Source organism: Artemia sp. Qi Xiang Cuo, chromosome 1, assembly GCF_049724085.1.
Source record: "Artemia sp. Qi Xiang Cuo chromosome 1, ASM4972408v1, whole genome shotgun sequence".
Lineage (NCBI taxonomy): Eukaryota > Metazoa > Arthropoda > Branchiopoda > Anostraca > Artemiidae > Artemia > Artemia sp. Qi Xiang Cuo.
The window spans coordinates 105,322,137-105,345,914 of record NC_142794.1 but is presented as its reverse complement, the minus strand read 5'-3'; the positions used below and the strand labels follow the sequence as shown (position 1 = coordinate 105,345,914).

The 23,778-nt window shown below is 32.8% G+C and overlaps 1 protein-coding gene and 1 pseudogene across 2 annotated transcripts in view; one reads left to right on the top strand and one right to left on the bottom strand.

The window, feature by feature from the left end:
• Positions 1 to 19,346, bottom strand: part of LOC148957065 (uncharacterized) — a 69,209-nt gene extending 49,863 nt beyond the window's left edge. The window contains exon 1 of the mRNA XM_089097909.1: positions 18,954 to 19,346. Within this exon, the coding sequence (XP_088954035.1) occupies positions 18,954 to 19,232 (279 nt within the window). The 5' untranslated portion in view covers positions 19,233 to 19,346. The remainder of the gene's footprint in view (positions 1 to 18,953) is intronic.
• Positions 1 to 23,778, top strand: part of LOC148957060 (signal recognition particle receptor subunit alpha homolog) — a 394,596-nt pseudogene that overhangs the window by 201,952 nt on the left and 168,866 nt on the right. The gene's annotated exons all lie outside the window — the stretch shown is intronic.

The window sequence follows — 23,778 nt, the reverse complement described above, 5'->3', positions numbered from 1 at the left end:
TTGTGGAGGTTCTATGCAAATGTATAGAATTGTAAAACAATGGGGATTGGGGAATTTACCTTAGACAGTGAAATTTGTGTAGACCTTAAAAATATTTTGGCTGGTTTAGGAGGGAGGAAGAAGCCTCAAAGGGTTCATTTTAATACCAAAATATCCTATGTCTCATTGAGCCTGCTGACAAATACAGAATTAGTTCTAAGAAAGAGACAAGAGGAGGACTGAGGTAGAAATTGATGTGTAATTCCCACGACCATATTCGGGACACTTGTTCAGAGGGGGGGGTATTTTCTCCGGAGGAGGGGGACAAAAAACGTTTAGAAAGCGTAAAATGAACAGAATTTACTCTGTAAAGGAGGGGGACCTCCCCTTTCTCATCCCCACATAAGCCTCATGAACGTAGAAACTTCGAAGGATGCTCGTTCGATCAAAAACTGATAGTTATAGTCCCTTTTTCGAGTCGAAAGTGGTTGGAAACCAATCAGTTGCTAGGGGGAGGAGGGTATTTTTCAGGGAGGTATTTCTCATGGGAGGGTATTTTCTGTGGGAGAGTATTTTCTGGGAGGGGGTATTTTCCTTGGGGGGGCATTTTTTTGGAGGGGTGGGGGGTAAAAGCCTTAACCCATGGAAAGCAAAAGGGCGAAGGGAGCAGTATTAACAGGCATAAAAAGGGGAAATAAATCTGGCTTTAATGGTTTGTGGCGTCTGATTTTCTTTGTTTTTGTGACATTAAAACAGAGCTTTTTTATGAGACATCTTCAAAAACATTTATATTATGACTTTAAAAACCGAACAAGCAAACAGTTCGTGGTAACGAGCTGTAAATAAGGAGCGATGCGGTTCAATAGTAACCGAAACTATAAGAAACAGAGTCTTGATAATAATAGATATATCAAAAGAATCGAATTTTGATGCTTATTCAATATATATATAATTCATGAAATTTAATGTTACCTATTAAAAGTTACGAGCCTGAGAAAATTTGCCTCATTTTTAGAAAGGGATGAACACCCCTAAGAAATCAAGTGATCCTAATAAAAATAACACCACGAGATTCAGAATACCAGAGAACCCTGTTGTAGAGGTTTCAAGCTCCTGTATACAAATATGTAGAATTCTGATTTTTTTTTTTTTTTACCAGAAGAAAGATCACGGATGCGTCTTTATTTTATTATTATTATTTTTTATCCAGGGGTAATCGTGTCGAACCAGTGATCCCAGAATATTGAGAGAGGGCTAATTTTATAGGAAATCAAAAGTTCTAGTGCCCTTTTTAAGTGACCAAAAATATTGGAGAGCAGCTACATCCCCCCTTCCACCACCATTTTTACCCAAAATTGTCCGATCACTTTTGGAGATAGCCATTTTCTTCAACATGGTCGGAAGATCTAATAACTATGTCTTTGAGGGTGACTTGAACCTCCACAGCCCCTAGGGAAGGGCTGCAAGTTATGAATTTTGCCCGTTGTTTACATATAGTATTGGCTATTCAGAAGTATAAAGATGTTTTCTGGGGGAGGGGATTTTCTGTTGGGGGTGCTTGTGTCGGAGGATCTTTTCATAAAATGTTTTCATGGGGGAAGAGAATTTTCCTTGGGAGGGGAGCTGGATTTCCCCGCATTAATTAAAAAACTATCAGAAATTAAATTTAAAAAAAACTAATTTTTTCAACTGAAAGTAAGGAGCAACATTAAAACTGATAACGAACAGAAATTATTATGTATATGAGGGGGTAGCTTTCTCCTCAGTACCTCTTCCTTTGTGCTAAAGTTTTTTGTTTTTTTTTTAATGTTATTATTCTAACTAAACGTCCTTTGTGTATCAGGAGTCATTCTAAAATAATTGGAACAAAAACCGAAACTTCAGTATAAAGTTTGAGGTACTGAGGAGGGGCAACCCCTCATATACATAATAATTTTGTTCGTTTCAAATTTTACTGCTGTTCCTTATTTTAAGTTGAAAAAAAACTTGTTTTTTATTTCATTTCCAACAAGATTGAACATGTCACGATTCTAACTTGTGTCTTACGCAATGATATTGCCTCACATTTACAGAATACTGACAAACTGAATACTGAGAATACTTAAAAACGATGGTTCATTTACAGTAGGATTCAGTTGCAAGGTGGTTCAGGTGCATGGTGGTTCAGTTATAAGTGGGTTCAGTTGCAAGGGGGTTCAAGTGCACGGTGGTTCAGTTACACGAGGGTTCAGTTAAACAAGGTTGTGTTGCACGAGGGTTCAGTTACACGAGTCTTCAGATGCACGGTGGTTCAGTTGCACGGTGGTTCCCTTACACGTGGTTTCAGTTACAAGGGGGTTCAGTTGCATGGTGGTTCAATAGCACGGGGGTTCAGTTACAGGGGCTCAGTTGCTTGGGGTTCGGTTACACGGTGGTTGATTTGCAATGGAGCCGATGAATATTACCCCTGTAGGAAATGTTGTTTTTCACCGAGCGTCGAAAAACACGAATAACATACTACAAGTATGCAAAATTTAGCTTGGTCTTCCACTAATGTACTCTAATGCGGATATCTCATCCATATATGGAATCCTCGATGTTTTTATGAATTCGAAATGGTAGGGGCTAACCATAAGGAGGGTTATCTGTTAACGTCACCGGTTAGATGTCGAAAAAGACACACATTTCTGGATGTGACGAATCATAGATATATTTTCCTATTATGTATTTCCTGCTACTAGCCGTTTTTGCATAAGAAATTACTCCTTACTTACAGGAAGCGATCAAAATTATTTTATTTAGTATCGGATCAAACCTAAAATAGGCTATACTCAGCAAAAGTAACCCACTTAAAATGGGCCTCAATCTGTTTTTTTAACTCTTCGAAGGATTTCCCCCAATAGTTAACGCAAAATTTGCCACGATGATGTAAGTGTTTCGGTCATGAGAAAAAATCTCATGAGCAAGGCACCTAATTGAATATTATATATAAGTTAAGCTAGGGTGAAGTCAAAGACTTTTATCTGGTCTGGAAATTTTTACTTCACAGTCTACAGCAACTAAAAACAATTCACTCAATACGGCATTAAACTTAGCTAATTCATTCAACTTCAATCTTAGTGAAAGATTGCTATTGAAGGCTATATAAAGACTTAGCCATGGCAAAAGTAAATTTTTAGAACTCCAGAGCCATAGAGAAATAGAGGATTTATAATAAATCTTATGACTAAAAAATTCTTGTTATTTCTACTGGTTCAAACTTTTCCATTGAAGAAGCAATAGTGTTTTTAAAAAGCGGTGTCTCTAGAAACGGCATTTCATTAATGAATGATGCGTAAAGTTCGCAAGTAACATAATCATTGATAATCAAAAATGATATTTTATACCCTTGCTCTTTTTTATTAATAAAATATTTACTACGAAATTGTAGGAAACTAATCTTTTTGCTTTCTTTGTAAGTGCTTTTATATGGCTAAAATTTCCTCCCACGAAAGGAAATTTTTTGAAAAAAGCAGAAGAAAATTGATTTCAAAACAAAAATATTTATCACTAAGTATTTGTGATAAGCCTCATACTAATTCTCAGCTTAAAGTCTTAGGTAATTTTGAAGACCATATCCCTATTCGAACTCTTATTTTTAAGTTTATAGTCAAACAGTTTGTGGTAACGAACTGTAAGTAAGGAGCGACCCGGCTCAATAGTAACCGAAACTCTAAAAACGGAGTTTTGATACCAATAGATACATCAAAAGAATATGATTTTCATTCTGATTTCAAATATATAAATTTCATCGAGTTTAGTCTTACCCATCAAAGTTACGCGCCTGGGAAAATTTACCTTATTTTTGAAAAAAAGGGGTAAACAACCATTAACAGTCATAGAAAATTAATGAAAATAAAACCATCAGATTCAGGAAAATTTACCTTATTTTTGAAAAAAAGTGGTAAACAACCATTAACAGTCATAGAAAATTAATGAAAATAAAACCATCAGATTCAGCGTATCAGAGAACCCTAGTATTAAAGTTTCAAGCTCCTATCTGCAAAAATTTGGAATTTTTACTTTTTGCCAGAAGAAACATCACGGAAGTAGAGATGCCCCTATTGATCCGACGAGTCACCCCTGCTGCCACCTATAACTTTTTTTACATAATTTATGGATGGTTATGTGTGTTGGTCGATTTATTTGATGTTTTTCTTGGATGTCTTATGGATTTTGTCAGTGAGAATTTGAAAAAACAGTAAATTTGTAAAGTTTTTGTATGTTTTTATGGATTTTGTCAGTGAGAATTTGAAAAAACAGGAACTTTGTCGCATTTATGTCTGTTTTTTTGGATTTTTTATGGATTTTGTCAGTGAGAATTTGAAAAACAGGAATTTTGTCACTTTCAAGGATTATAGTCATTAACCAAATCGTTTCCGGGCAAAGTTAATGACACTTCCTTCCTGTTGTTGTTCGAGGCCAAGTTAATGACACTTCCTTCCTGTTGTTGTTCAAGCCAAATGTTATGAGTTTCCGGGGAACACCTGTGCTGTCAGTCATTAATCAAATTGTTTCCGGGCAAGGTTTAATTAATGTCTGACAGATGACGTAAAGTTAATTAACGTATTTGGAGTTCTACCAAGAGAATGTCTCCGGGCAAAGTTTAGATCACACATGACAGATGATGTCATGATTGATTGATTGACATGAAAGGGGTATTAATTTGTTGTTTTTAAAGAGAATTGACTCCCGAGCGAATGTTTTGATCTTAGCAATGAAGAGATTTTTTCACGAAAGGGTTTCTTTGTAATTTTAAATGTGGAAGCACAGAGATGCCAAACAAGAGGAACTCGCTGAAATTACTTTTAGGGATAATTTTGGCGAAACCGTTTTAGCCATTTTATGGAATTATTTCGGCGAAACAGTTAGAGACATTATAGAAGATGATTTTAGAAAAGGTTTTAGAAGAGAATTTAATGGTAAAACTCTGTGGTCGTTTTAATACACAAGTTCCATTTGAACAGTGTTGTGAGGTCCTCTACCCCAACCCCCAAGGGTTACAATACCCCCCCCCCCACCCCCAAGGAAGCCCCCCGTCCTCAAAGGTTCTCTGGGCGTCCAAAGGGCCCCCGACGCCCCCAAAGGCTCCAGAGCCCCCAGTACAATACTTTTTTAAGGCTTTATTATATCTTTTAAGAACAAATTATTATTTTAGGGAATTATTTCGGTGAAACAGTTAGAGACATTTTAAAATATGATTTTTGAAGAGATTTTAGAAGAGAATTTGAGGGTGAAAATCTGTGGTCGTTATAATACACAAGTTCCATTTTAACAGTGTTGTGAGGTCCTCTACCCCAACCCCAAAGGGTTCCAATCCCCCTACCCCAACCCCGAAGGAAGCCCCGGTACTCAAAGGTCCCCCAAGCTTCCAAAGGGCCCCCAGACCCCCAAAGGCCCCCCCAGACCCCCAAAGTCCCTCCACGGGCCCCCAAAGGCCCATCGAGCTCCCAAAAGACCACCGGGGTCCCAAAGGCCTTCACCCGGTCCCCAAATGTCCCCCAGGCTCCCAACTGGCCCCCGGGCCCCCAAAGGCCCTCCCCGGGTCCCCAAAGGTCCACCGGGCTCCCCAAGGACCAATCGGCGCTCAAGGGCCCCCAGACCCCCAAAGGCCCTCCCTGGGCTCCCAAAGGCCCTCCCCCCGGTCCCCAAAGGTCTACCGGGCTCCCGAAGGACCAATCGGTCCTCAAGGGCCGCCAGACCCAAAAAGGCTCTCCCCGGGCTCCCAAAGGACCACCCAGCCCTTGCTTTAGTTTTAGTTAAAAGTATAGAATGTTTTAGCTTAGAGTCTTAACTTAGAGTTTTTGTTGAAGTTCTAGTTTAGTTTAATTTTAGTTAAGAGTTTGATGTTTTCCCTTGAGTTTCAGCTGGAGTTTTAGTTCTGTTTAGTTTTAGTTAAGAGTTTGTAGTTTTAGCTTAGATTATTAGCTTATAGTTTAAGTTAGAGTTATTGTGTAGTTTAGTTTTAGTTAAGAGTTTAGAGTTTTACCTTAGAGTCTTAGCTTAGAGTTTTAGTTAGAGTGGAAGTTTAGTTTAGTTACAGTTAAGAGTTTAGAGTTTTTAGCTGAGAGTAATAGCTTAGAGTTTTTGTTGAAGTTCTAGTTTAGTTTAGTTTTAGTTAAGAGCTTCGAGTTTTTAGCTTAGAGTCTTAGCTTAGAGTTTTTTGTTAGAGTTCTTGTTTAGTTTAATTTTAGTTAATAGCTTGATGTCTTACCTTTGAGTTTTAGTTAGAGTTCTAGTTTATTTTAGTTTTAGTTAAGATTTTAGAGTTTTTATCTTATAGTCATATCTTAGAGATTTTGTTGTAGTTCTTGTTTAGTTTAGTTTTAGTTAAGAATTTCGATTTTTAGCTTAGAGTTTTAGCTTAGGGTTTGTGTTAGAGTTCTAGTTTATTTTAATTTTATTTTAGAGTTTAGGGTTTTGGATTAGTCCTAGATTCTGGTTTTTTTTTTGATTGCTCTAGTTTATTTTTATTTTATTTTAGAGTTTGATTTTTTTACCTTTGAGTTTCAGTTATAGTTTCATTTTTGTTTTAGTTAAGAGTTTTGTGTTTTACCTTAGAGTCTTAGCTTAGAGTTTTAATTTGAGTTCTAGTTTAGTTTAGTTTTAGTTAAGATTTTAGAATTTTAGCTTAGAGTTTTTTTTGTTAGAGTTCTAGTTTAGTTTAATTTTAGCTAAGAGTTTGATTTTTTACTTCTGAGTTTCAGTTAGAGTTCTAGTTTAGTTTTAGTTAAGAGTTTGGTGTTTTACCTTAATGTCTAAGCTTAGAGTTTTTAGTTAGAGCTCTAGTTTAGTTTAGTTTTGGTTAAGAGTTTAGAATTTTAGCTTAGAGTTTTTTTTTTAGAGTTATAGTTTATTTTAGTTTTAGTTAAGAGTTTAGAGTTTTTGTTGAAGTTTTAGTTTATTTTAGTTTTAGTTAATAGTTTAGAGTTTTAGTTTAGAGTCTTAGCCTAGAGTTTTTGTTAGAGTTGAAGTTTAGTTTATTAATAGTTAAGAGTTTAGGGTTTTATCATAGAGTCTTAGCTTAGAGTGTTTGTCAGAGCTCTAGTTTAGTTTAAGTGTAGTTAAGAGTTTGGAGTTTTTATCTTAGAGACCTAGCATAGAGATTTAGTTGAGTTTAGTTTTAGTTAAGAGTTTATAGTTTTTAGCTTAGAGTCTTAGTTTATAGTTTTTCCTAGAGTTCTAGTTTAGTTTATTTTTATTTAATAGTTTTGTGTTTTACCTAATAGTTTTAGATTAGAGTCTTAGCTTAGAGTTCTAGTTTAGTTTTATTTAATAGTTTAGAATTTTAGCTTAGACTCTTATCTTAGAGTTTTATGTTAGAGTTCTAATTTATTTTATTTATATTTAAGAGATTAGAGTTTTTAGCTGAGAGTCTTAGCTTAGAGTTTTTATTGAAGTTCTAGTTTAGTTTTAATTAATAGTTTAGAGTTTTAGCGTAGAGTCTTAGCTTAGAGTTTTTGTTAGAGTTGAAGTTTAGTTTAGTAATAGTTAAGAGTTTAGAGTTTTAGCTCAGAGTCTTAGCTTAGATTTTTTGTTAGAGTTCTAGTTTAGTTTACATATAGTTAAGAGTTTGGAGTTTTACCATAGAGACCTAGCTTAGAGTTTTAGTTTAGTTTATTTTTAGTTAAGAGTTTAGAGTTTTTTAGCTTAGAGTCTTAGTTTAGAGTTTTTGTTAGAGTTCTAGTTTAGTTTAGTTTTAATTAAGAGTTTGGTCTTTTACCTTAGAGTTTTTGTTGAAGTTCTAGTTTAGTTTAGTTTTAGATAAGAGTTTAGAATTTTAGCTTAGAGTCTTAGCTTAGAGTTTTTTGTTAGATTTATATTTTATTTTAGTTAATAGTTTAGATTTTTTAGCTGAGAGTCATAGACTAGAGTTTTTGTCGAAGTTCTAGTTTAGTTCAGTTTTGGTTAATAGTTTAGAGTTTCAGATTATAGTCTTATCTTAGAGTTTTTTTTATATTTGAAGTTTAGTTTAGTTATAGTTAAGAGTTTAGAGTTTTAGCTTAGAGTCTTTTTCTCCACGTTTAAGTTAGGTTAGATTAGGTTAACTTATCTTGAGCGTTCATGATAAGTTAACCTAATCTAACCTAACTTAAACGTGGAGAAACCAAACTTCTAACCTGACCTAACCTAACCTATGGTTTTGGTATTTCTATGCAATATTGTGTAATTTTGTGGTTATGCTAGTTTGGACTAAACTTCAACCCTAAATAAAACAATAATCTAAGAATTTAATTTAAAACTCAGAACTCTTAAATAAAAATAACATTAACAATAACTATAAATGAAAATATAATCCAAGAATTTAATGTAAGAAAATAAACTATCAGCTAAAACCAAACTAAACTAGAACACTAACTAAAGCAGTAAGATATTACTCCAATATAAAATTCTAAACCCATAACTATAACTAAACTAAACTCTAACTCTTAATAAAACTCTAAGCTAAGACTCTAAGGTGGAACTCTAAACTCTTAACTAAACTAAACTAGAACTTAAAAAACTCTAAGCTATGACTCTAAGATAAAAACTCTAAATTCTTAACTATAAGTAAACTAAACTTCAACTTCAACAAAAACTCTAACCTATGACTCTGTGATAAAACTCTAAACTCTTAACTAAACTAAACTAAAACTATAACAAAAACTATAAGCTACGACTCTAATCTACAAACTCTAAATTCTTAACTATAACTAAACTAAAATTCAAATCTAAATATAACTCTAACATAAGAATATAAGCTAAAAATCTAAACTATTAACAAAAACTAAACTAAAACTCTAACAAAAACTATAATCTAATAAAATAATATAAAAATATAAACTATTATCTAAAAATAAACGAAACTATAGATTCAAAAAAAACTCTAAGATATTAATCTAAGCTAAAATCTCTAAACTCTTTAATAAAACTAAACTAAAATAGAAATCTAAAAAAAAATTTGAGCTAAGAGTCTAATATTAAATTCTAAACTCTCAAATAAAACTAAACTAAACTAGAACTCTAACTAAAACTCTAAGCTATGAGTCTACGTTAGAACACCAAACTATTAACTATAACTAAACTAAACTTCAACTCTACCAAAAACTCCAAGCTAAGACTCTAAGCTAAAACTCTAAACTATTAACTAAAACTAAAATAAACTAAAACTTCAACAAAAACTCTAAGCTAAGACTCTATGGTAAAAACTAAACTCTTAACTAAAACTAAAATAAACTAGAACTCTAAAAAAACTCTAAGCTAAGACTCTAAGCTGAAATTCTAAAGTCTTAACCAAAACTAAACTAAACTAGAACTCTAACTAAAAACTCTAAGCTAAGACTCTAAGGTAAAACACCAAACTCTTAACTAAAACTAAACTAGAGCTTTAACTGCAACTCAGCGGTAAAAAATTAAACTCTTAACTAGAATTAAAATAAACTAGAACCCTAACAAAAAAAACTCTAAGCTAGGACTCTAAGTTAAAATCCTAAACTCTTAACTAAAACTAAACTAGAACTCTAACAGAAAATCTAAGGTAAAACAACCAAACTCTTAACTAAAACTAAACTAGAACTCTAATTGAAACTAAAAGTTAGAAAAAAAATAAAACTCTTAACTAAAACTAAAATAAAATAGAAATATAAAAAAAAAACTCTAAACTAAAACTATAAACTCTTAAATAAAATTAAACTAAACTATAAATCTAAAAAAAACTCTAGTATATTAACTAAAACTAGACTAAACTAGAACTTCAACAAAACCTCTAAGCTAAGACTCTAAGCTAAAAACTCTTAAACTCTTATCTAAAACTAAACTAAAATATAACTCTAACTGAAACTCAAATTTAAAACTACAAACTATTAACTAAAACTAAAATAAACTTGAATTCTAACGAAGACTCTGAACTAAAACTCTAAGCTAAAGTTCTAAACTCTTAACTATAACTGAACAAAAATACAACTCTAACTAAAACTCTAAGCTAAGACTCCAAGTTAAAACGCTAAACTCTTAACTATAAGTAAACTAAACTAGAACTCTAACTGAAACTCAAAGGTAAAATATCAAATTCTTAACTAAAATTAAACTAAACTAGAACTCTAACAAAAATTCTAAGCTATGACTCTAAGTTAAAACTCTAAACTCTTAACTAAAAATAAACTAAACTATAACTCTATCAAAAACTCTAATCTAAAACTGAGATAAAACTAGAAACTCTTAACTAAAACTTAACCAAACTATAACTTAAAGTAAAACTCTAAGCTACGACTCTAAGCAAACTCTAAATTCTTAAAAGTAACTAAACTAAACTGCAACTCTAACAACAACTCCAAGCTAAGACTCTATGTTAAAACTCTAAACTCTTAACTTAAACTAAACTAAATTAGAACCCTAAAAAAAACTCTAAGATATGACTATAATATAAAACTCTGAACTCTTAGCTCACTAAACTAAACTGGAACTCTAAATAAAACTCTAAGTCTAAGCTAAAACTCTAAACTAAAACTAAACTAAACTAGAACTTCAACAAAAACTCTAAACTAAGACTCTAAGCTAAAAACAATAAACTCTTAACTAAAACTAAACTAAACTAGAACTCTAGCAAAAACTCTAAGCTGAGATCATAAGCTAAAACTCTAAACTCTTAAGTAAAACTAAACTAGCCTAAAACTCTAAGCTAGGTCTCTAGGGTAAAACACCAAACTCTTAACTATAACTAAACTAAACTAGAACTATAACAAAAACTCTAAGCTAATACTCTAAGCTAAAACTCTAAACTCTTAACTAAAACTAAAATAAACTAGAAATATAACCAAAACTATAATATAAGGATATAAGCTAAAACTCCAAATTATCAACTAAAACTAAACTAAACTAGAACTCTAATTAAAACTCCATGTCTAAGCTAAAAGTCTAAGCTAAACTAGAACTTCAACAAAAATCTTAAAACTAAGACTCTAAGCTAAAAACACTAAACTCTTAACTAAAACTAAACTAAACTAGAACTCTAACAAAAACTCTTAGATAAGAATCTATGATAAAACTCTAAGCTCCTAAATAAAACTAAAATAAAATAGAAATCTAACAAAAACTCTTAGCTAAGAATCTAATCTAAAACTATAAACTCTTAACTAAAACTAAAATAAAATAAAACTCTAAGCTAAGTCTCTATGGTAAAACACCAAACTCTTAACTATAACTAAACTAAACTAGAACTCTAACAAAAACTCTAAGCTAAGATTCTAAGCTAAAAAACTCTAAACTCTTAACTGAAACTAAACTAAACTAAGACTCTAAGCTAAGTCCCTAGGGTAAAACTCCAAAGTCTTAACTATATCTAAACTAAACTAGAACTCTAACAAAAACTCTAAGATAAGACTCTAAGCTAAAACTCTAAAATCTTAACTATAACTAAACTAAACTTCAACTCTAAAAAAAACTCTAAGCTAAGACTCTAAGCTGAAACTCTAAACTCTTAACCAAAACTGAACTAAACTAGAACTTCGACAAAAACTCTATGATATGACTCTCATATAAAAAATATAAAGTCTTAACTAAAAATAAAATAAACTAGAACTCTAACAAAAAACTCTCAGCTAAGACTCTATGCTAAAATTCTAAACTCTTATCTGAAACTAAACTACACTAGAACTTCAACAAAAACTCTAAGTTAAAAGATAAAACTCTTAACTAAAACTAAACTAAACTAGAACTCTAACAAAAACTCTAAACTAAGACTCTAAGCTAAAAAACTCTAAACTTTTAACTAAAACTAAACTAAACTAAAATTATAAGCTAGGTCTCTATGGTAAAACTCCAAAATCTTAACTATATGTAAACTAAAATAGAAATATAAAAAAAAATATAAGCTAAGTCTCTATGATAAAACTCTAAACTATTAACTATTACTAAACTAAACTAAAACTCTAACAAAAACTCTAATCTAATACTATAATATAAAACTCTAAATTATTAACTAAAACTAAACTAAACTAGAACTTCAATAAAAACTCTAAGCTAAGACTCTCAGCTAAAAACTCTAAGCTCTTAACTAGAACTAAAATAAATTAGAACTCTAACATAAAACTCTAAGCTAAGACTCTATGCTAAAACTCTAAACTCTTAACTATTAATAAACTAAACTTCAACTCTAACAAAAACTCTAGGCTAAGACTCTAAGCTAAAACTCTAAACTATTAACTAAAACTAAAATAAAATAAAACTTCAACAAAAACTCTAAACTCTTAACTAAAATTAAATAAACTAGAACTCTAAAAAAAAAACTCTAAGCTAAGACTATAAGCTAAAATTCTATACTCTTAACCAAAACTAAACTAAACTAGAGCTATAACAAAAAAGTCTAAGCTAAGACATTAAGGTAAAACACCAAACTCTTAACTATAACTAAACTAGAAGTCTAACTGAAACTCAGAGTTAAAAACTCAGACTATTATAAAAAATTAAACTTAACTAGAACTCTAACAAAAAAAACTCTAAGCTAAAATTATAAAATCTTAACTAAAACTAAACTAAACTATAACTCAAATTAAAACTATAAGCTAAGACTCTAAGGTAAAACACCAAACTATTAAATAAAAATAAACTAAAACTCTAACTTAAACTCAAAGGTATAAAAATCAAACTCTTAACTAAAATTAAACTAAACTAGAACTCTAACAAAAAAAAACTCTAAGCTAAGACTAAGCTAAAACTCTAAACTCTAAACTAAAATTAAACTAAGATATAACTATAACAAAAAACTCTTATATATGAATGGAATATAAAACTCGAAACTACAACTTCACAAAACCATAAATTCGGCAAAAACTCTAAGCTAATACTCTAAGCTAAAAACTCTAAACTCTTAAATATAACTAAACTAAACTACAGCTAGAACAGACACTCATTTTTAAAACATCAAACTCTAAACTAGAATTAGAATAAACTAGAACTCTAACAAAAACTCTAAGCTAAGACTCTAAGCTAAAACTCTAAAATATTAAATAAAACTAAACTAAACTAGAACTTCAACAAAAAATCTAAGCTAAGACTCTAAGCTAAAAACTCTAAACTCTTAACTAAAACTAAACTAAACTAGAACTCTAACTGAAACTCAAAGGTAAGACATCAAACTCTTAACTAAAATTAAACTAAACTAGAACTCTAACAAAAAAAAACTCTAAGCTAAGACTCTAAGCTAAAACTCAAAACTCTTAACTAAAACTTAGCCAAACTATAACTTTAAGTAAAACTCTAGGCTATTACTCTAAGCTAAAACTCTAAATTCTTAACTGTAACTAAACTAAACTTCCACTCTAACTTAAACTCTAAGCTAAGACTCTAAGGTAAAACTCTAAACTCTTAACTAAAACTAAACTACACAATAACTCTAACTTAAACTCTAAGCTAAGACTCTAAGCTAAAACTACAAACTCTTAACTAAACCAAACTAAAACTCCAACTGAAACTCAAAGGTAAAACATCAAACTCTTAACTAAAATTAAACTAAACTAGAACTTCAACAAAAACTCTAAGTTAAGACTCTAAGCTAAAACATTCTGTACTTTTAACAAAAACTAAAGCAAGGGCTGGGTGGTCCTTTGGGAGCCCGGGGAGAGCCTTTGGGGGTCTGGAGGCCCTTGAGGACCAATCGGTGCTTTGGGAGCCCGGTGGACCTTTGGGGACCGGGGGGAGGGTCTTTGGGGGGCCCGGGGCGGGCCTTTGGGGGTCTGGGGGCCCTTGAGTGCCGATTGGTCCTTTGGGAGCCCGGTGGACCTTTGGGGACCGGGGGAGGGCCTTTTGGGGTCCGGGGGCCAGTTGGGAGCCTGGGGGACATTTGAGGACTGGGTGAAGGCCTTTGGGACCCCGGTGGTCTTTTGGGAGCTCGATGGGCCTTTGGGGGCCCGGGGAGGGCCTTTGGGGGTCTGGGGGGGCCTTTGGGGGTCTGGGGGGGCCTTTGGGGGTCTGAGGGCCCTTTGGGAGCTTGGGGGACCTTTGAGTACCGGGGCTTCCTTCGGGGTTGGGGTAGGGGGATTGGAACCCTATGGGGTTGGGGTAGAGGACCTCACAACACTGTTCAAATGGAACTTGTGTATTATAACGACCACAGAGTTTCACCATCAAATTCTCTTCTAAAATCTCTTCAAAAATCATATTTTAAAACGTCTCTAACTGTTTCACCGAAATAACTCCCTAAAATAATAATTTGTTCTGAAAAGATATAATAAAGCCTTAAAAAGTATTATAATGGGGGCTCAGGAGCCTTTGGGGGCGCCGGGGGCCCTTTGGAAGTCCTGCGAGCCTTTGCGGACGGGGGGGTTCGTTGGGGTTGGGGGGGGGAGTTTTGGAACCCTTTGGGGTTGGGGTAGAGAACCTCACAACACTGTTCAAATGGAACTTGTGTATTATAACGAGCACGGAATTTTACCATTAAATTCTCTTCTAAAACCTTTTCTAAAATCATCTATTATAATGCCTCTAACTGTTTTGCCGAAATAATTCCATAAAATGGCTAAAACGGTTTCGTCAAAATCATCCCTAAAAGTAATTTCAGCGAGTTCCTCTTGTTTGGCATCTCTGTGCTTCCACATTTAAAATTACAAAGAAACCCTTTCGTGAAACAATCTCTTCATTGCTAAGATCAAAACATTCGCTCGGGAGTCAATTCTCATTAGAAACAACAAATTAATACCCCTTTCATGTCAATCAATCAATCATGACATCATCTGTCATGTGTGATCTAAACTTTGCCCGGAGACATTCTCTTCGTAAAACTCCAAATACGTTAATTAACTTTACGTCATCTGTCAGACATTAATTAAACCTTGCCCGGAAACAATTTGATTAATGACTGACAGCACAGGTGTTCCCCGGAAACTCATAACATTTGGCTTGAACAACAACAGGAAGGAAGTGTCATTAACTTTGCCTCGAACAACAACAGGAAGGAAGTGTCATTAACTTTGCCCGGAAACGATTTGGTTAATGACTCTATAATCTTTGAAAGTGACAAAATTCCTGTTTTTCAAATTCTCACTGACAAAATCCATAAAACATTCAAGAAAACAGACATAAATGTGACAAAGTTCCTGTTTTTTCAAATTCTCACTGACAAAAACCATAAGAACATACAAAAATTTGACAAAGTTCCTGTTTTTTCAAATTCTCACTGACAAAAACCATAAAACATCCATGAAAAACATCAAATAAATCGACCAACACACATAACCATCCATGAATTATGTAAAAAAAGTTATAGGTGGCAGCAGGGGTGACTCGTCGGATCAATAGGGGCATCTCTACTCACGGATTTTTTTTTCCAGGGGCGATCATATCAACCCAGTAGTCCTAGAATATCGTGAGAGTGCTCATTGAAACAGAAATTAAAAGTTCTAGTGCCCTTTTTAAGTGACCAAAAAAATTGGAGGGCAGATTTCGGATTTTGATTTCGGAATGGAGGCAAATTTCGAGAAAGCCATTTAGCCAAAAAAAAAGTAAAATTAAGACAAATTTTGTGTTGATTGTTCATGTACAGTGAGCCAAAATAAAAGCTGCATTAACTCAAAAAGGTTCAGAAATTAGATAAAAAGTTTTTTAACTGAAAGTAAAGAGCGACATTAAAACTTAAAACCAACAAAAATTATTCCGTATATGAAAGGGGCGGTCCCCTCCTCAACGCTTCGGTTTTTACGCTAAAGCTTGACTCTGTTTCACAACTTTATTTTTTAAAACAATAAAAAAATAGTGTAAAGAGCGAGGCGTTGAGGAGGGGACCACCCCTTATATATATGGACTAATTTCTGTTCGTTTTAAGTTTTAATGTCGCTCCTTACTTTCAGTTAAAAAAAACTTGTTTTTTTATTTAATTTCGAATGCAAAACCCACCCATCCATAGTTTGGAAAGTAACAAACCGAAAATAATAACACAAGATGCATTTCTCTACCAAATTAAATTGATGCTTAGTCTTTCTTGATGGGAGGAAAACAAATCACCGTACTCTGCCTATTCCTTAGAAAAGAAAACCTACTATTCTTAAGATATTCTGTCTTGTCGTAAAGAAAAAACTCAAAATTCTGGTTCTACAGTTACAAGAAATTGAAATTCTGCACAAATTTACTGGAATATATTATTTTCTGAAAAGTCAGCAGAATATTTCAGCAACAAAAAAGGACAGAAAAAGGATGCATCGCCAGGAAAGTGCCATTTTAATGTTGGAATTAAACATAATTCTTGCTGTTAATTTGGGAGGGAGGAACTACCATTTTTGTCCACACCTGTAAGTAGCCTTGGCTGCTTGTAAACACGATTCGCTTTTGGAAATATTTTTAAACTGAACAAGGCAAATTGAAATAAAAGATGGGAAGCTTTTCACCAATTGAAATTACCATTAACTCATTAAACCAAAATAAGATACTCAATTTTCTGAAAATGCCCGGAAAAGGTGTTTACGAGTCTATAAGCCACTTGAATATCTCAACTTTTGACAGTAATCCTTGAAATTTGAAACTGATTTAGGATGTTCCAGAAAATAAACTTAATTTTTTTTTACTTTCCAATTTCTAGTCATATATTTCTATTAATTCTTTTGGTCTACGACATGGCAGGCAAAATGGGGGCTAGAGTTGTACAAGTCATTGGTACAACTTTTCTTAGGTATACTTTTGTAGATAAAAAAAAACTCTCCTTATCAATTTTGTCCAGTCAAACAGTTCGCGCTAACGAGCTGTAAGTAAGGAGCGACCCGGCTCAATGGTAACCGAAACTCTAAAAAACGGAATTTTTATACCGATAGATACATAAAAAGAATCAAATTTTAATGCTGATTTCAAATATATAAGTTTCATCAAATTTAGTCTTACCCATCAAAATTTCTGCGGAAAAAAATTTGGCTGATAAATGGAAAAAAGGGGGAAAGACCCCCTAAAAATTATAGAACCTTAATGAAATTCACACCATCATATTCAGCGTATAAGAAAACCCTACTGTAGAAGTTTCAAGCACCTATCTACAAAAATGTAGAATTTTGCATTTTTTGCCAGAAGAAAGATCACGGATGCGTGTTTATTTATATATAGCCTATATATATATATATATATATATATATATATATATATATATATATATATATTTTTATATATATATATATATATATATATATATATATATATATATATATATATATATATATATATATATATATATATATATATATATATATATATATATATATATATATATATATATATATATATATATATATATATATATATATATATATATATATATATATATATATATATATATATATATATATATATATATATATATATATATATATATATATACATATATATATATATATATATTGCCAGGGGTGATCGCATCGGCCCAGTGGTCCTAGAATATCGTGGGAGGGCTCATTGGAAGAAAAATTAAAGGTTCTAGTGCCCTTTTTAAGTGACCAAAAAACTGGAGGGCAACTAGGCCCCCTCCCACGCTCATTTTTCTTCCCAATGTCACCCGATAAAATTTTGAGATAACCATTTTGTTCAGCATGGTTGAAAATATGATAACTATGTCTTTTAGGATGACCTAATCCCCCGAAGTCTCCGGGGGGAGGGCTGAAAGTTATGAACTTTACCCAATGTTGATTTATAGTACTGGTTATTGGGAAGTATACACACGTTTTCAGGGGGGATTTTTTCTGGTAGGTAGGGGGAATGGGTCGGGGGTTATATGGGAGGATCTTTCCATTAAGGAAGTTTTCATGGGGGAAGAGACATTGCTATGAAGGGGGCACCAGATTTTCCATCATTATTAAAGAAAAAGATCAGAAATTAAATAAAAAAAACATGTCATTCTACTGAAAGTAAGGAGCAACATCAAAACTTAAAACGAAATGAAAATATTACGTATATCGTTGGGTTCACCCCCTATTCAATACCTTGCTCTTTAAGCCAAAGATTTTTTAGTATTTGCATAAGAGGTATTTATTCTAATTAACGACCTTTGTGATTAAGGGGTCATTTTTATAGAATTGAAACAAAATTCGGACTTCAGCTTAAAGAGCACGGTATTGACTAGGGAACCAACCCCTTAATATACGTATGAAAAATTTATGAATAAAGAAGTTCGTTACGTAAGTTAATTCGTAAGTTACGTATATTTATTACTAATAAAAACGTTCGTAAATAAAATTAAACAAGTTTCGAGAAAGCCATTTAACCAAATAAAAGTAAATTAATATGAAAATTTTGTTTGAATTATTCATGTACGGTGAGACAAGATCAAAACCTGCATTTATTCAAAAACGTTCTAAAATAAAATAAAAAAAACAAGTTTTTTAAAACTGAAAGTAAGGAGCGACATTAAAACTTAAAACGAACAGAAATTATTCCCTATATGAAAGGGGCTGTCCCCTCCTCAACTCTTCGCTCTTTACGCTAAAGTTTGACTTTTTCAAAACTCTATTTCTTTTAAACAATAAAAAAACTTAGCATAAAGAGCGAGGCGTTGAGGAGGGGACAGCCCTTTTCATATACGGAATAATTTCTGTTCGTTTTAAGTTGTAACGTCGTTCCTTACTTTCAGTTAAAAAAAAAACTGTTTTTTTATTTAATATTAGTTAATAAATAACGTTAATAAATCGCAGGGTTTGTCCATGTATTCAGGTGTATTTATTGTCGAATATTTACACAAAGAAGTAGAGGGGATACGCTGAACCCCTTTTAGAGACTGTTCCAAAACCCACAGGAAGAATTCAGGATAGATTTCGTATTTTCTTTTAACCTTGACCCCTTCACCAAAATAGCACACCAAGCCCCTCCCCCTCTTAAGATTTGACTTATGTGTTGCTAAATTTATGGAATTTAATTAATGTTAGCTACCATGAATAGGATGCCAAGTTTTGCCGGGTCACTGAAGGCTTGTCTAGGATTCACTAAAAAAGACACAAAAGCAAGTTTGATGTACTAACCTTATAATGAAAGCCAGTGTTGCTAAATGGGCTTGTATAAAACTTTTCTTTTTCATATCTTGGCTGGGCAAGAGCATAGGAGTAACGGCCTCGTTTGAAATAATCATCAGTCCCAACCCTCTTCTCAGGTGACTGTTTCGGTATTATCGGGGAAACCGAAACAATCGGTGCACCAGGAAGGTGCCCAATCGGTCCCCAGTTAAAAGGTCGGGTTTCTGGCTTTCGCCAAAGTGTTGTTTCTGGCTTGCCATCTTTCGACCTACCTGGCCAACCAGGCATAATTTATCACATTTCACCTAAAGAAGAAACAAAATGAAAAGAACAATAAACACGCCAATAAATGGTTCAAGGCCTCCAATATCAGCGTACTCTTTTTCACCGCACATCTATTAGTTCTAGTATACTCTGAAATAAAAGGAAGTGATAGAAAGCAACTGTCGGATTGCTTATCGCATTACGGGATTGCTTTCCCAGTCTTTTAGAGCGCAGGACTTTTTTCTTTGCAAGTTATCGCTATAGTTGGCAGTCTAAAATGACATGGTCAGAGTAGCAAAAAATAGGAGCATGACAGAAATAAAACATCTGGTTAACTACAAACAGAATGCAAAATAATGATGAAAAGCTTGGAAAAATCAGAGAAAAATTGCTGAAATGTAAAATATACAACGATAATATAAACAATTTTCATTTTTAAGACAGACCCCACTAAAAAGCGGGCCATGTTGCACATCGACCTTCATTTCTCTATGCTCTGTATTTTACTGAACAACTGGTTAAAGAAAATCCATAAATTAAAGGAATTTATTTTTTAAGGCTAATTCTTTCCATGCATCCCAAACAAAAGTCAACTATAAAATCAAACAGTTCGTGGTAACGAACTGTAAGTAAGGAGCGACCCGGCTCAATGGTAACTGAAACTCTAGAAAACGGGTTTTTGATACCAATAGATATATCAAAAGAATCAGATTTCAATGCTGATTTTAAATATATAAATTTCATCAAGTTTAGTGCTACCTATCAAACGTTACGCGCCTGAGAAAATTTGGCTGATTTTCGAAAAAAGGGGAAAAGGCCCCCTAAAAATTATAGAACCTTTATGAAAATCACACCATCATATTCTGCGTATCAGAGAACCCTACTGTAGAGGTTTGAAGCTCCTATCTACAAAAATGTGGAATTTTACATTTTTTGCCAGAAGAAAGATCACGGATGCGTGTTTATTTGTTTGTTTGTTTGTTTGTTTTTTGTTGTTTTTTTTCCCCAGGGGTGGTCGTATTGACCCAGTGGTCCTAGAATATCGTGGGAGGGCTCATTGGAACTGAAATTAAAAGTTCTAGTGCCCTTTTTAAGTGACCAAAAAAAATGGAGGGCAACTAGGCCCCCTCCCACGCTTATTTTTTTCCCAAAGTCACCCGATCAAAATTTTGAGATAGCCATTTTGTTCAGCATGGTCGAATATATAATATACATGTCTTTTAGGATGACTTAATCCCCCGAAGTTCCCAGAAGGAGGGCTAAAAGTTATGAACTTTAACCAATGTTAACATATAGTATTGATTATTGGGAAGTATACAGAAGTTTTTTTGAGGGTTTTTTTACGGTAGTGGAAGAGAAGGGTGGGTCGGTGGTTATGTTGGAGGATCTGTTCGTGAAGGAAGTTTTCATGGGGGAAGGGAAATGGCCATGAAGGGGGCGCCGGACTTGCCAGCATTATTTATTGGTTATTGGGAAGTATACAACCATTTTCAGGAAGGATTTTTTCTGAAGGGGGGGGGGCTAGAGGAGGGTGTTACTCTGGAGAATATGTCCGTGGAGGATGTTTCTTTGGGGTAAGGGACATTTCTATGAAGGGGGCGCCGGATTTCCAAGCATTATTTAAAAAACAATCAGAAATTAAATAAAAAAAAACAAGTTTTTTGAACTGAAATGTAAGAAGGAATATTAGAACTTAAAATGAACAGAAATTATTACGTATATGAGGGGGGTCTTTCCCAAGTCAATACTTCACTCTTTACGCTACAGTTTTTTTTTTAGTGCTTTCACAAGAGCTATATATTCTAATTAAAAGGCCTTTGTGATTAAGGGGTTTGTGAATTTTTAACTTTTAACGTAATGAGCGTCGTATTGACTAAGGGGAGAACCCCCTCATATATGTAATAACATACGTAATAAAAAAAAACAATAAAAAAACAAGCGATACGGCTCAATAGTAATCCAAACTTTTAAAAACGGAATTTTGATGTCAATAAATGTATCAAAAGAATGTGTTTATAATGCTGATTCTAAATATATAAATTTTTATTAAGTTTAGTATTACTTATCAAAGGCTACGAGCCTGAGAAAATTTACTCAATTTTTCAAAGAGGGGGGAAACATCCCCTAAAAGTAAAAGAATTTTAATGAAAATCACACCGTCAGATTCAGGGTATCAGAAAACCCTATTACATAGGTTTCAAGCTCATATCTGCAAAAATCTGCAACTTTGTATTTTTTGCCATAAGAAAAATATACGAATATAGAAGTTAGTTACGTAACTTAAATTGTAAAGACATCCATTTAGCAAAAGAAAAGTAAAATTTTTATGCAAATAAAAGCTGCATTAACTAAAAAACGATCAGAAATTAAATAAAAAAAACAAGTTTTTTAAACTGAAAGTAAGGAGCGACATTAAAACTTAAAACGAGTAGTAAGAGCATATAATATTTCACGAACACATGCACTTTCACAAGCCTTAGGCGTTGATATGTGTGTATATTTTCAAGTAATTGGGTTACCAGGGCCATTTACCTATTACTATGAACTCTACTTTGCCATTTGCAAAGAGGTACCATTTCTATAGAAGCTATAGCAATTTGAAATATCATATGGAATTTGCTTGAAGCTATATACTTTGCGTACGCGCCCGTACCAAACAGGTTGGGTATAATCTGTTCTGGTTCAAGTTTTTTCTGACACAATTAACTGAATTTCTATTTCATGATATACAAGTTTTTTTTAGGTTAAATCCGTGTCGGAAAAACCGGTGTATCTTTTTAGATGCCAATTATTTTTTGTATATATTCAAGTTTCAAATTAGATTCTTCAACAGTTTTGAATAGTTTATTGAACATAGCACTAGTGACATTTTTTGTAAGCATTTACATAGAAAATGGATAATTCTAAGCAATTTCTGGTGAGTAAAAATTTTCTCATTATTATAATAAAAAAGAAATTGTCTTGTCATTAAGTTAAGGAAGAAATTCTTTCCTTACACAAGAACTAAGGGTACTTATATACTTAGAAGCCTATTGTTATTAGGAGCTGAAACCTCTAAATAATTCTGTTATAGGCTGAAACTTACGGCGGCTTTTTTTATCAAGATCAGTGGGCCTTTTTAGAGATGTTTTTGAAAAAAACAGTGCTTAGCTCTCGATCGGTAATCTGGGGTTAGAATAAAATGTTAATTCTTTTAATGTATTAATTGTTACAAAAGCTTCCTTTTTATCAAGATCAGCGGCTTTTTTTTTTAGGGATGTTTTTTAAAATAATTCCAGGCCAGTATGCATTTAAGATGCGATTTTTATAAAGATCAGATACCCTTTTTAGGGATGTTTTTGTAAAAGTGCTTAGCTCTCGATAGGTAATTCAGGGTTAGAATAAAATGTTAATTCTTTTAGTATATTAATTGTTACAAAAGCTTCCCTTTTAGAGTTTCTTAGTTTAAGAGCTGAAAATCATTCTAAAAAATCTAAATTTCTAACAATGAGTATTTTATTTTTATAATAAAGTAAAATATAAATATTTATTTAATTGAAAAAAAAAATGTTTTACACTACTTTAAATGCCTAACATAAAATTAATTATTTTCGAAACCCAAAATGCATTTTTTTTTTCATGTTAAATTTTACCCTTTTTTTCAAGGAAGTGGACACGTGCAATACCCCCCCTTCTGAAAAGAGAACAAGATATAGCGAAGGTATATTAGTGCAAGCTGCAACAGCTTCAATTATAAAAATCACTGCTAGAACTACACAAGACCTGGACCAGCCACTGCCTGCGAATCTTTTAATAACAGGGTCCTCTGACCCCCGTGTTAGCTCCATGCCAGCTGGAAGGAACTTGAAAAGGGAATGGACTACTTTATATAATGCCTCAGCTCAACCTACTGAACATTGTGAGCTTTACCCCCTTCAAGTTTTACCAAGGAGTTCAGATATAAAAGCCCAGTCAGAATTTGTAAGTATATACATAATTTTTTTTTTCTATCCCTATTTTCAAAAATAAGGTAAATTTTTTCAGGCGCATAGCTTTTAATGAGTAAAACTTAAAATTTGTTTCTAAAAACTATTTCATTTTCTTTCATTAACCAAATTAGCGGTATATATAAAGGAATGCTTATCATGCATTTATATAACAAAAAAAACCTTACCGCCTAACTTATAACCAAGATTATTTATAATGAAATAATTCAAATATTACTTTTAGACAAAAACTAACTATTTTAAAAACAAAAACGATTTGCTATTTCACAGTCGACAACCACTTTTAAACTAGTATTTTTGCGCTAAAGCATTTGCAGGCATCCATTACTTATCAGATCTCCCATCAGTTTTTAATCTACTTTGAATTTTAAGTGGGTCTCTTGCAAAGTGAACTTTGAATAACAAGATGTCTATCTTCGATAAGCAATTTACACAGGTAAAAAGGTTTTTTAATAATTTCCAAATATGTATTCACAGCGATGTCAAGAAACATTATTTTGGGCGAACCCGTTTTTGGTCATTTCATTGAAACACTTAGGTGTTTTCGAGAAGGAATTTGAGGCTGTTCTATTTGAACAGTGCTG